This window comes from Rhea pennata, chromosome 15 (genome assembly GCF_028389875.1).
Source record: "Rhea pennata isolate bPtePen1 chromosome 15, bPtePen1.pri, whole genome shotgun sequence".
Classification (NCBI taxonomy): Eukaryota; Metazoa; Chordata; class Aves; order Rheiformes; family Rheidae; genus Rhea; species Rhea pennata.
This window is the reverse complement of record NC_084677.1, coordinates 15335033-15349658: the sequence shown is the minus strand read 5'-3', so window position 1 is coordinate 15349658 and position 14626 is coordinate 15335033. Positions and strand designations below refer to the sequence as shown.

General features: G+C 44.4%; 1 protein-coding gene across 3 annotated transcripts in view; it reads right to left on the bottom strand.

The window, feature by feature from the left end:
• Positions 1 to 2986: 2986 nt before the first annotated feature.
• Positions 2987 to 14626, bottom strand: part of SDK1 (sidekick cell adhesion molecule 1) — a 409478-nt gene continuing 397838 nt past the window's right edge. For all 3 annotated transcript variants that reach the window (XM_062587900.1, XM_062587901.1, XM_062587902.1), the window contains one exon: positions 2987 to 9180. In XM_062587900.1, coding sequence (XP_062443884.1) covers positions 8908 to 9180 — 273 coding nt within the window. In that variant the 3' untranslated portion in view covers positions 2987 to 8907. The remainder of the gene's footprint in view (positions 9181 to 14626) is intronic.

Sequence of the window (14626 nt, the reverse complement as noted above, 5' to 3'; positions counted from 1 at the left end):
GGCTCACCCAGTTGTGCCTCCAGGAGTGCAAGCTCCTGGGTTTCTGTTTTTCTCATGGAGCACATCATGCACGTGACCTAAAGGGCGGCCACTCAAGCGAGTGATGCAAGCTGTTTGGCTTGTGGTTCTTTCAGCATCGTTGACATCTTATCAGTCACTGCTGGACACCAGCCATGCCAGCATGTCTGGGCACATTCCCACTTAGCAAACCCGGCAGGTATCACTGGAGGCTTCTCACTCAACCTCCCAGAGAGAATTTTCTATAGCAACCATTTGGCTGCTTGTATTAAGCCTTACCTGCTTTTAAAATGCACGTATCTCTTACCGCACTGATTTCTTGTGGTGTACAAACAGCTGCTTGGATCAATGAATGAATCTTCATCTATCAGCCTGGAAGGCGGCTGGATGGATGACTGAGACACTGAGTTCACCTCTTTTGGTCTTGTCCCTTCCATGGTGGTTGGTAGATTGTTTCCTATTTGCATCCGGTTATGCCACGTGAAGATTTAGCAGTCCTGGGGGAAAAGGTCTCCTGGCAGATTAAGTCACCATCTCATAAATCAAGTGTGGAAATTTGCCCCACTTCCGTTCCAGATTTTCCATAGTTCACTTTCTCTGATCATGCTTAATTGCCCTGTTTCTCCCTGATTCTCCACCTCCAGAGTGTTTATATCAACCAGATTTGTACACTTGTACATGCATTAAAAAGAACCCAAGATTAAAAAAAAAAGTTTGTATTTACAAGTTGAGTCTTGTACTCATGGAATTACACTCTAATTAGGTCAGGCATGTTCCCCTGGTAGGGTTCGAGCGCTGGAAAACAACTCACCGAGTTACGTAAATAACTCACCCCGCTCCGTTTAGTAAGCGAGACGCGTTCTCTCTGCGCCACGCTGAGGCTGTGCGGGCACGCGTACCCCCGCCCCCCAACCGCGGCTCGCCCCGGAGGCGACGCCAGCCTGTGCCTCCATTTCCTTCCAGTGGAAGAGGGCTCTTAACCCGCTCCAACCTGACGGGGTTGTGGAGAGGTCACCCCGCGCTTGTAAGGCGTTTTATCACCCTGGGCACGAGGCCTCTGCCTATATTACATACGCCTCTTTTCACGATTGCCTTCCACCCTTATCTGCATTTTCTGTTTGCATAGGCCCCAAAGTGCAAACGTTTGCATGGTATCATGTTATCACGGATCGGGGCGAAGAACAGCAGGCTCATTCCCTCTGTCGGGATACGCGCTTCTGCTTTGCTAGGGTGCAGACAAGAGGTTAGTGCTTCGGGAGCGACGGAAGAACTCGTCTCCGCGTTGCACAACGCTGTGAAAGCACCTTTCAACGACAACATGGGCGTTGCACCCCTTGCTTCCCCCTCTGGCATATCTTTCCCTGTCACACACTCATAAACTGCAGATTTACTATTTCTTCATCAAGAGGGGCAGGTTCACCAATTGCGCAGATGACTATTGGTTTCAGCCACCACAGGCCAGCTCAGAAATTGGCCTCTTTAAAGCTTTGCAGAGTGTTTTTGCACGTGCCAGGCTCAGCTGACTGAGTATTATCCAAACGAGTTAACGAATGGTGCCAAGGAAAGGAGTTCCTCCTTTGGGGTGCAACGGAAGCGAACAAAAATGAACAAACCTCTGCGTTCAGATAAAGTTCATTTTGATTTTGTGGGAAATTAAAGTTTGAAATGAAAACAATCATTGAGGCAAGAAGAGGAGGAAAAAAATATATATAAAAATCGAGAGGCAAGCTTAAAAAATGAAAATAAAAGGAGCGGGAAGAAAAATAAACAACTCGAGCATAAACGCAGGGAGAAGAGGAGGAAACAAATGAGACGAATAGCAGGAAAAGGGTCAGTAATGAAAGCCCAGATTACTTGGTTCACTCAGGGCAGGGCGGGAAGCCAATCTGCCTTCTGCAGTATTGTTTAGGCTACAAATGCCATGGCAGATTTCCCTGCCGCTCCAGTGTTTATGTCCGGGCTCCTCTCCTAACCACAAGAACGTGCGTGGAGGAAAGGCGGCCAGCAAAGAGCGAGGGCTGGAAGCGGGACGATGACACGCTTTGGAGCTGAATGACCTCGAAAAAAACACTTCTGCGTTTTCTGGCACTTTTGCAGAATAACGTTTCGTTCACAAAATTCTACCGCGTGAGGATTTTCATCTTCCAAATGGGTACATTGATACCTCTGGGTTATTACAAACTACCAGCCGCAGAGGGCTGCCTGTATTTATACAGCACTGCATTATTTATAATATCCCTTTCAGGAGCAGGAAAATAAGAGCTCTTTCCCTAGAGGCTTTTTTCTTTCTTTTTTTTTTCCTTTTTTTCTGCCCCCCCCCCTTTTTTTTTTTAGCTCCTCTCCCACTTGGAAAACATTGATTTTTCACCCTTGTTTCTCCCAGCAGAGCCGTAGCCAATCTGACTCCGTTTTGCTTACTTCTCGAGGCCAGCTCCTCAGCTGATGCAAAGCAGCGATGATCTCCCTGGAATAAACAGAGCTGCGCGGATTTGCCCGAGGTGGGATCTGGCCGCCGCCTCGCCTCCACCGGCGCAGTTGCGGGAACTGGTTCACGGCTGCCGCAGCGCTGCAGGGGAGCACAGGCAGTATTTGCAAGGGGACAAAGGCACATCAAATGGTGGCCCGGTGGCTTACCTGGCCCCGAATGGGTTTTTAATTCTCCTGTATTAACGAGCAGGTGGGAGTTTATCATCAGAAAACAACAAAAATACAAGGCTGATCAAATTCGGGGTGTAAACTATTTGAGAGCATCATTTTAGCAGAAAAGCAGCAGGGGATTATAAGATTTTACAGTCCAGAACTAACAGCTTGGAGTTTCAGCCCGTTACGTTTTTCACTGTCCTGAGCTGTTAAATCGTAAGCACACTGGCAAGGCACCGAGAAATTTCTCCAAGCCAAAAATAACAGAAGAGGTTTGAAAATACGTCCCCCTCCCTCTCTCCAAATAAATGTACCAAGGACATAGTCATTCAAAAAGGGTTCTTTTAATCAGAAGCAAGTTTGCAAAAGAAGAAGTAACTTTCTCATATAAAATAGTGGAGTGGTGAAGGTGAGGCTAACAAGAGGTGCGGAACAAGAAACCAGATCAAATCCCCAAGGAGACACTGAAGTAAAAGCAACGACCCAATCACCGTAACACACCAAAGGGTAACTCTGCGACACAGCTGTGTAAGGCGGTCCTACCCCTAAACCGACAGTGGATATCGAGGAAGATGAGGGACTCCATCGGAAGAGTGGCAAAGTGACTGGCTACAAACTCACCATATCCTTATTTTTTATATATATATATATGTATATATATATTTTTGCACCTTTCTGTGACTGGAGAGCTGCCGGCGCTGCCCCCACGGTGGTCAGACGAGCAGGACTGGTGCAGCGCCCCAGCTCTCCTCCTTGCAAAACCCCACCACAACATGCTAGTGGCAAGGTACCATTCCCAGGTGCGGCTCTAGAGAAGCAGACATACGTGGGAAACCCTGTTACAGCCTCTGTATTCAAAGATTTAAGCCCCAAGGAAGTACACTGCGATCAAATAGACTCCAAATGAAGTAACGCATTTCCTGCCAAACCAAATTTCCTGCCAAATCTCAAGGCTCCAAAGCCGTTTAAAATGTGCATGTGTCAGCCTCGAGAAGATAAAAAGAAGATAAAAATTCTGAGTCAGACTCCAAACTGCAGCTCGCAATGCTACTTCGGCCCTTGCGCAGGCATAGCTATGCCTCACCTGTCCCCCGTGTCATGTGAGTGCTTATCAGTGCTGGCTCTCTACTAGTGGGGTGGCAAACTTTACAACTTCACAGAGCGCAAGCCAACTTTAGCTGTCTGGGAGGGTTGGTGGGGTGGAGGTATGGCAAGAGGAGGAGGAATATAGAAAGATGAAGAACTTGTCCAAGGAAGCCGTTTAAGGCTCATGCCCAGCTGAACATTTTCAATTTCAGGCTTAAAGTGCTCCTAATTTAAGGGTGGTTTTCTGCAGGGAGGAGGTTTCAAGGGATACTGTACAACCACATCACCATGCACGTGGCTTTTGTGAACAGAATGGCAACATACCTCTTCCCACGTGAGCTCTAGTAACACCATGGTGTTGCATGGACTCCACACATTGTGGCAAAAACCTATAAAAAAGACCTAGAAAATATGATTGAACTCACGGGAATTCAAGTTTGAATGAGACTGTTCACAATGCAAAGCACCTGTCTAGCAACTGCCCCATGATGGCTTTTCCCCTCCAGACACCATCTGTCATAGCAGGTACCCTTTTGGCTCTTACTGATAAAGGAGTTATCTAAAGTTAGGAGTTTAGGGATCACATTCTCTCTACAGGTCTCAAGTTTCTGGGAAGGTCGATTTCTACTGGCCTATCCACAGGTTTTTGTTCTTGCTTTTTTCTTTTTTTTAAGGTTTCTTGACAAATTCCTGGACTGAAAGAGATTTTCTGAAACAAATCTCGGTCTGCAAACAGCAAGTGGGAGAAGACAACAGTGCTATCTATGCATAAACAGCTATTTCTCATCCCTTTTTGGAAAGCAAATTGGATAATCTTTAGATGACCCAATGGATTTCTTGAGGGAAGAAACGACAAGAATTATAAATGTATTCTCATATCAGGACAGACTCAGATGCTTATTCTAAACAACCGCTACAGCAGCTTCTGGCTGAGACCTGGGTGTAAGCAGATAAAATTAGGTCATGGCCCATCTGCAAAGCATCACTGGCTTTAAAACTCAAAATGAAGAGGAAAAAAAAAGTCCTTTTGGGTAATGGACAGTTTCCTTTCTTAAAATATTTTTTTTCTTTTCTCCTGCAATGCCAAGTGCTTCCAAAAGCAGGATTGCTGACTGGTGTGTGATTCCTTTAGTAAATGTTGCTTAAATTCTCTGCTCGGTTCTGCTGAGGCTTCTCCCTGCCCTCCCAAAGGTGTTTCCAGCTGGTAACTCCCAGGGTGGGGGAAGAAGAGGCTGTCACTGATTAAAATAGAACAGTGCCCTCTCCTGTCCCTTCTCACGACTGCTGCTTGCACCCAAACAGCACAGGACCATGTGTGAAATGGACTTTTGGGAGAATATAATGCTCCATTGAGAATGGCCTGGAACAATACAAGGGGCCTTGGACGGCTTATTAACTCGTGTGCACTTTTGCACCAGAGCGGGATTTATTACGGACACAGCCTGAGGTTTGATACTCCCTGGGAGCATCCCTGACAGTGGTGGTGGGTGTCCTCTCAGCCCTGGAAGGGGTACGAAGATGTGGGCACTCTTTTCCTGTCTGAAACTGGGTATTTCCAAGGCTATTGCATGAAAAATGAGCTCCTATTAAACCGCTCCCTGAAACGTCTCTCTTGATCATTTCATGATGCTGTTTTAATTTTTTTTTATAAGAGCCATCAAGAGACCTGAGAAACAAGGGAAAGTAAATAAATAAATGCAAACTAAATATCATAGGAAGTTTTAAATACAAGCTTTCATTTTTCAAGACTGTTCTGAATAGTGAGATGAAACAAAACTGAGTTTGATGGGTAAAGTTATTTTAACATGACAGCTAATGTATAAAAGTCATATTTCAAGGCTGTGACTCTCAAAGATTACAGCTATGAAAGAGAGCTTTCTTGCTAACTGATGGGTGTTTCCTTCCAGATAGAATAATTTACCTGATATTTGAGGTAAATAAAACATATCTATTAATCCATATTTTACAAGTACAGCATGCTAACAACATGGCACAAGCATCATGCACATACGAAGCAGAAGAATACGTATCCTACTCTTATCTCAGGGGTGAGCAGGGAAGGGCACTTCCACGCTCTGCAAATGCTTGAATAAAATAAATGTGCATTTAAGAAAAGCCAACACCTAAATAAAACAAAACCTTGGAGGGACAGCAGTGTGAACTGGAATGGAACAGAAATTCCTTTGTTCAGATCAACAGGTCCTAAAAGAATCACACCCAGCGTTTCGCTTTGGAGGCAGGCAGAAGAAAAGGGCCGTACAGCCAACTCGGTAGGCCCCCAGCACACTCAAGCATTTTAGCTGCAGTTGTCTCTGAGGAAGAAGGGATAGTATGTTCTCCTCACTTGGTACAGATCTTGCTGTTCCCCACGTTTTTCTTCAGTGGAACAGTGCCATCAAGTCCACTTCCTTTATTCTCTGGGTTTTCCTTGTTTTTTGGCTCAATGTGGTATCAGTATAAACCCATGGAGTAACTGCACCTTACACCAATCCAGATCTGGCAACACCTGCAGGAGATGTGGAGCTACGCTTACCTTTGGAGCAAGCTCTTTCAGTAGTTTCATCTACTTTCTCCTAACCTGTTTCGCTAACTCCCTCAGTGGTCCCTGGAAGCCTCTTCCTGTAACGCTACCTCTCACAGCTGTTGGATAAGCACCATTAAATCTCCAACAGCAACTGCACTGCTATGTCACACGTATGGAAAACGGGGTGTCTAAAATGTGTAATCTGATGCAGGAAATAACAATGGAGAAAGAAAACAAGTCAGAAAGTCACACAGACAGTTTTGCCTAAGAAACAAAATAAAACTCAAATGATAGACTACAAACAAATTCTTGTCAGTTTAGTAATTAAAGCAAAGTCCATATGGCTTAAGAGAACAGTCAAAGTGCACAGAAGGCAGTGGTTTTTGTTTGTTTTACGTTCCTCTTCACAGTAAGCGTATTTCATCCTCTTTGGAGCCCCTTCTCCGTCCCACACACATCCTATCCAGGTACGGAAAAGGGGATGGCTCACAGGGTTTTGGCTCAAGCCCATGTCTTTGCACTGTGTGTATCAGTAATGAGCTGTGGATCATTATCCTAAATTCAAAAGTACTTGAATACACAAACACTGGAGGTTTTGAACTTTTTCTTTCTGGAGCCTTTGGAGAGGAACATCAATCCAGTGCCAAAGCTATCCAGAATCAGTATGCACCAACAGCAGTGGTGCTCAGAGGCAGTGCCAAGGAATAAAGCAGTTCTGAGTTCATTTGTCTTGTCACAGAGGCACTGGAAGGTGACAGCAATGCTGAACTTGCCCTTGGACCTCACCTGCTCAGATGAGGTGCCACCAGTCTACTCCTAACCAGCCCTGATGGGCAGCAGCAATAATCAATGCCACGTTGCTTTCAATGACCTGCCTTGAAGACCACCACGTGGCAATGCCACTGCTGTCCTACACCCCTCCAGAGGAGGGACAATCTGCAATAGCAACAGTGCCCACACGTGCCCTGGTGGCACCTTAGCAAGCTGCAGGGTGCCAGTTATCCTGGCTCTTCTACACCCATCTGGGAGGAAATGCCAGATGCTGGAGTGGCAAGGACATGCCTACTTCCAAATCCCCCTTTCAAACCATTTCAGTAAAAAGTCCAGAGATCCAGGACTGTTCCTAGGTCCAAGGGCTGGACTGGGATTCTTTAAGCACCTGACAGCTACCTTGTGAGCAAAACAACATGCTGCTAAACACAACAGACATGGGAAAAGGATGAACTGTTTGCAGTTCTGCAAGGGCAAAGAGGGAAGCAAAAAGAGAGCTGTACAAAAGGATGGAAAATAAACTAAAAATCCCCTCTCTTCTTCCAAAATGCTGTAGCTGGAAGTGCACAAAGCAGCCTGTATAAACGTGCACAAGATAATTCATGACCCTAATGCTTAAAAAACCTAGTTAGCTCTATTTGGAGACACTTTGTTGCTTCTCTCAGATACAAAGCTGTAGAATCAATAAAAGGCACCTGTGGACACCAAAATTCACCCAATCTGTGTGATGTGTCTTTGTACTAAAAAAAATAAAATCAAACAAACCCAGCTACCGTGTACTTTTTTTTACAGATCAGTAGGCAGTGCTGCAGAATCTGGGCATGAAACGATGCTCAACTTCTATTGACAGGGCAGGATAACTAACGATCAAAAAATTTATCAGTTAGTGGACTCTCTAGCTTGCCACTGCAAACTTAATTGAAAGTTTCCTCTGGCCTGCTGGGTTATGTCCTTTGACTTAAAAAAAAAAAAAAAAGAAAAAAAAAAAGAAAGAAAAAAAAGAAAAAAAGTACAATTCAAATGGTATATGCAGTCCACAAGGGAAGATTAGAGCCACACCAAAAATAAACTGACCTTGCATCTGGATTCTTCCCACTTGCTTCACCCACTACTGTCTAAAGCTCTCTTTTGAGCCATCTTCTCTCCTAAAGGCCCTGGAGTTAGAATATTTAAAGAATGCAGCAGGTCCCATTTGAAAAAGAAAGAGAAGCAGGTCAGCAATTCAGTATAAAAACACTAGCAGTGAGCCTAGAGCAGTGACACATCTGACCCTAAGTTAATCAACTGGTGCTCCTGAAGTTGGGTACAGCAATGAGAAGAGGAGAGAGGAGGCACCTGCTTTTCATGTAGATATTTGTCCTTTCTCTATATTTTCCTACGATGGGGAAAATTAAAAAAAAAAATGCAAAGGAAAAGGAGCGTGGGAGGTTATATGTGTTTTCTCTTCAGATCACATCATGAAGTCAGTCACTGCATCTAGGGAATTCACCTCCTTATTTGGGAATGGGGGATAGGAGGAGGGGAGAGAAAGCAAAAGGGAACAGAAGGATAGGGGAGCTGCTTCCTGAAGCAGTGTTACAAAAAAGCAGTTAAAAAACCCCTACTATTCACAAGTGGTTAAAATTGTCACTTTTCAGAACTCTTTTTTTTTTTCTTTTTTAAACAAAGGTTCAGCTAGTTCAGCTCCATATTTTTGAGTTGATTGTCTTCAGAAAAAAAATAGCCTCATTCGTGTTCCCATCCATTTTACCCTGATGATAGAGAAGTTACCCACAGTTCATCGCACTGGTCACACGCACACAGTCACTGCGACGGGTCACTCCGAGCTCTGCCAGAGGTGCAGCTGTGCTGGTTCCTCTGTGCTGGTGTCAGACGAAGGAGGAAAACCCTGTCACTGGAGTCCGGGAGCCGGGCGCGGGCTGTCCCGTTGGGGTGTACACCCCTCCTGAGCTCTGTGTCGTGATGACAGTCTGGAAATAGGGTTCTGCTTCGCTCGCCGCGCACTCCTCGTATCTGTAGGACGCTGGGTGCTTCACCCCTTTCTGCTGGCGCTTCCAAGAATTGTAGTACGTGGGGTCACTCATGTAATGGTTCACGAAGGAGTGCTTTGGCAGCTCATCTTCGTAGTCAGAGTCGGTGGCCTGGAGTGTTGGGGGGGGGGGGAGAAAATAGCCATTAGCATCTATAATTCAGCCTGCTTATAGACAAGTTTAACATCACCACCACTTGACAAAAGTTGGAATTTTAGAGTAGGATGATCTGCAGTCCGATTGCTACACACACCGGACTGTAGAAAACTGCTGTGCTCTGACTTAGCGTGGCTTTGCTGGGAAAGTCCCCCGAGGAACTCCAGCAATATGGGATGCAGAGGAATCTCTGCTAATTCACTGCAGAACGCTGCTGCAAGAGTTAAAAGCTCCTATTTTGACAGAAGATGCAGGGGAGTGTACAGACGTCACAGGGAAATTAGCAGCTTTCAATCATACCACCAAAAAGCTTGCAATTACAGTTTCAGACAGGTGAAATGTTGATAAATGTTGATCAAAGAAAATTTTTGAGAATCTCTCTCCTTCTGCTGCAAGGAGAGAAAAAGTGTCTTCCATGCAGATGTGCAGAAGTTAGCCAGACCTGCTGTTGTCTATGATGGTCAGATCAGGGCACCTGCATAGTAGTGAGTGAGTTTGGCTTCTGAGCCCCGTTAAAAATTGAAACTTTTTTACATCACTGAAAGGGAATTAGACAAAATTACTGTTTACTTCAGCCATTGCACTGTATTTTGTATATCCTGTCTGATTATTTCTGGTATAACAATACACACAACCAGCAACAACAGAAGAAAACAAAATGCAAGATCTGAAAAAGAAGGATTGCCAGAATGGAGGAGTTGCTTTCCTGGGACAGCTCAGGCACTGGCCCGTATTCAGAAAGGACCTTACCCCTTGAAACATTTACATGTAGTGGCTGGATAGCTAAAAAGCTTGTATCGATAGATGGAGCTGAGGAGCTCTACTGAGACATAATCAGATATGCTTTGTGCATCTGCCCCCTCTGAAGTACTGCTGCTGTGCTACAGCTGGACGAATCACAGAAGGGTTGTAGCTCTCTTCTGAATACAGGGACCATAGCAAAGCCTTGGTCATGGCATCCAAATGCACACTTTCCTCCTGTTTCCACCAGTGTTCCCACCAATAGCAGTCACATCTTGTTCAGCATACAAACATTTGCTCAGTAATTTCCGTATTTCATGCCTCCTCTCAGGATGTCTGGTTTGAGCAGGCAAAAGCTTTTTTCCTTTTTTTCCTCCTGATAATCTGCACAGCCAATCCTAGAGACAATTAAATATCAAAGTAGTAACTGCCTACAACATAAAATAGAGAGACAGGTAACTGGAGCCTGTAATTGTTAGTTGCTGCAATTAGTCTCAAAAGTTGGTATCATTCTGATCTATGACACTGCACCACATATGCACATTCTCCTTGATCCTGATGGCTACATAACTGGTGTCTCCTCCTCCAAAGCTCCTTTTTATACTCTCTAAAGAACAATCTTCAAATGCCTTGCAAACCATCCTTTGAAAAGGGCACCATATCCATCATCCTATTCCTTTGCTTAGATAGCTGCTTCGATATTATTTCATGTCCGTTTTCCAGCGCAGAGAGTGATGGACAGGGCTGAGACATTTTTCCTAGAGTCTTCTGAAAGTCTGAGCAAAGCAGCTCTTTATAGTTCTGCAAATCTTCCCTTCCATTGTTAACCATGCTTTGGCTCTATCAGAATTATGTATTATTTTATTCTTTATTATTTTAAGAATGCAAAACTCCAGATGCCTTGACACATAAATTAATATTACAACCCTACTGGCATTTAATAATTATTCCAGGAGGAACTCAGCACATCTCTCAGCTAGGAAAACACTCCTTTGCACCAGCTGGTAATCTTGGGAAGCCAACATCCAGCTCCCTCCAAAAGTCCTCCTGAACAGTTGCTTTTTGCAGCATGCCTGGAATATCCTTAGATTTGGACTATTTCACAGGCGGTGGGTGCAGAGAACAGGTCCAGAGTCTTGGCATTGCCACAGGGAAGATCTTGCCAGCATTGCCCTAGCTGTTTTGTAAGAGGATTGAACAAAGTGCCTCTGATGACTGCAGATGTGGCAGTATGGCAGGGAAGAGGAACAGCAGCTCAGGCTGGTGTCCCCTTTACAGAGCCAACCAAGTCTCCCTGCAGACAGGCAGGCTGCAAACATGGATCCCCAGTCCCTGGTTTCCTCTGTTCCTGTCAGCCAACAAGTTGCAGCACTTTGCAGCAGCTTGCATCTCCGAACATTACACTGCAGCTCCATAGTCTCATTTCAAGGTAACAAGCACCTGGGGAGCTGGGCCACGGCTGCAGCCAAAGAGAAGTCTCCCAGCTCGCTGCAGAGAAACATGATTACAGATCACTCCTCAGCAGCAAGCAACCAAGTGTCATCTTATGGTGTGAACTTGCATAGTTCCCACAGCAATGCCTCCTCCATCAAAGGCATAGTGCTGCCACTGCCCTTGCCTTCTCTTCTAAGTCCTTTCCCAGTCCACCATCAGCCTGACAGCCTCAGACACGCTCAGCAACCTGCCTAAAGAAATGAGCCACTGGCTGACGAGGTGGATCGCCAACTTGAGGTGTCGGAAGCATGGAGGAAAAAAAAGAAATTCCCTTCTTCTGGCTCCTTACTGGTCTTCTCGATGTCTACACAGACATGTTGAAACAAAAGGACAACTAAAAGGCCAGAGGTTCTAAGAAGAAAGGCTGAGGGGAAGAATTAAGCCACGGGAGATTGTCCCCATCCACTCCCACCTAAGATAAGCAGTTAAGCAATCTGTGTCCAGTACTGTCCTTGGCTAGTGAGGCTGGGGACGTATGTCCTCCTATGTCCTCAGCTCGAGGTATAGTCACGAAGGAATTTACCATCCTCAGCTTCTTTTCCCCATCTTTCCTTTTCCTCCGTATAGCCATATTTTCTTTTACTGGAACAGTTTTTATGAATGTTTCTATCAGGCAAAAATCATATTCTTCACTCTGAATGTATAAATTACAGGCCTGAGATAACTTGGCAGACTTTGTCCAACACGAGTTAGTACACACATGCAAAAATAGCTCTTTTGATCATGAGATCATGAACAATCGTCTTTTGACCCTTTCATGAAACAGCAATATCCCAAAGACCTCCACATTACTTGATAGGCATAATAATACTGGTGCAGCCACTTGATTTCTGTCCATTGCTAGGAGAAAAATACTCACTCACCAAACTAATAAAATTTCTGTACCTAAGCCAAGTCCTTTCTAGATTGCTAGAAGCCAGTAAATAACGAGGAGAAATACTGGGAATGCTTTTAAATGGGCTGCTGCCACTTGTAATACAGTGTCACTTGGACCTGCCATGGACAGAAAAAGAGTATTTAAAACAATGCCACCTGCTGACAGCCTGGCTGCTAATTATTATCCCGACCATGAGACAATACCAATTTGATGCAAATTCAGAAGGGATTTTCATAAAACATATATAACTGCCCAAGCCTCATCTAAATTTGGCCTTTTACTATTGTTAGCAGTAATGCCGGAAAGAATAATCTACTTGTTAGTGTTGATACAAGGTGTTTTCTTATTATTTGCTTCAAAATAGGTACTATTTTGACAATGCTGTCCATGCGTGTTTCTTAGGTATTTTCTACAGTTCTGGTCCCAACCTGACGCTATAACCACCCTGACCAGCAAGCCATTCTCCAAATTACCACCCCAGGTCCCTCTTCGCCCTGATGAAAATCAAGGAGCAATACAATACATTCCACAATCTGCTTTGCACGATCATACAGACAGTTTATACCATAGGTTTATTTTTTTTTTTAGGCTGAATATATTATTTTTAATGTTTTTGAACTATTGAGTAAACAGAAATGCCGCAGGGCTTTTTGCTTTGTTTTTGGTTTTCTCCGCTCTGCGTCGCCCTTTAGTGCGACTCTGGCTTTGTTACCTAGGAAACCTCCATAGGCTGCAGTGGGATTGGATGTACTGTGACATTAAAAGCTGTCAACCAAAGGTGCATGGATGCCCATGAAACAACAAATACAGAAAATGACAGCCTAAGTATTTTATTGATAACACAAAACGCAGAAATGTCGTTAAGAGACAAATTGGGAAGCCGAGTTGGCTAGTTTAGTCAAAAGGCCAGAACTGTAAGAAATTTGAAAATAGGTCCAATTATCTTTTTTTTTTTAAAAAAAAAAAAAGAAAAAATGACAGCACAAGAAACAATCTTATGAGATTGCTTATAAAAACGTAGATGGCAGCAGCTCCTCTTGGTTGCCACAAAGGGAATACACTGTAAGGGAGACCAGGCAAGCTAGCAGGCAAACAGATTTCCCAGGACAGTGGAACCCTTGCTCATTTAGTGTGTCATCTGCAGCTCATTTCCACCCGGTGTCCAACTTGTCAAAATCACTGGAGAACTTTATTGGAAGCAAGTTAAGTCATATTCCATAATAACCGTTGAGTGGAAATTTATAATATGTTCATATAGAGCTGAGAAAGCCAAAGTCAGCTACACTGCAGAGGGCAGCTGAGAAGACCAGAGCAAGGCCAGCATTCAGCCCTGACTGATAATGTGTGCAACCTGCGAGAACATCATGTTCGGAAAGCATCCCCTCCCCAACACACACCTCAGCGAAACTGCTCTTCCGTGGTTGGGTGACATAGCAGATATGTCATCAAATTTCTGTGCAGGGTGAACTCAATGTCTTCACATTATCCATCCGGAACCTAGTCCACTTGACTCGTTATGTGAAAGCCTATTATTATTATTAATCATTTGGAAATTACACTCTTAGTACTCTCTTGCTCCATACCTGCCAATTAAACTACTTTAACCTCATTAACAGCACCGGTGCTTTGTTTTCATGACATGGACTACGTTAACAATTTGATTTATGAACACTGGAGTACTGTTTGGTCTGCTAGATCTTCCGTTTATTTCTTTTCTGCTCTCCCCCCTTTCGGTAGGGAGCTTGGAGGCAGCACTCCCCGGCAGCACCGTTTTAAGTGCAGTCAGTCAGGCTGGGAGTTTCTTACAGGCTGCTTTGCATTCAGTAACCCCCGTGAGACTTGAAGGCAGTGAACTTCCTTCTTCTCCACTTAAAACCTTGACACCTCAGGCTACAGGAGTACAACTAAGAAGAAACAAGATGACGTGTGGGCTGAAAGAAAAAGCGCAATTTTTGGCCTTGCCTGCTCTAATGTGCGTCATATTAAGTGGAATCTGAGATGCATGCAAAGATGTATCACAGGAAAACAACATCAGGATCCCTTTGCTGCAGAGGCCCAAAGCTGTATAGTGCTCTTACAGAAGTTAAATGCCTTTAATTCTTCGTAACAAGCGAAACATCTCTATCTGCTAAAGGAGATGGGGATTCTGAAATCTTTAGAAAACTGGGTATGTCCCTAAAGATACCTTTTGAGAACAGAAACCAAAAGAACAGAAAAGACAATCAGGAAGAGCTAATAGGTTCACGAATGCTTGAAAAGAGAGTGGTCAAACTCCTATAGACACCTGTG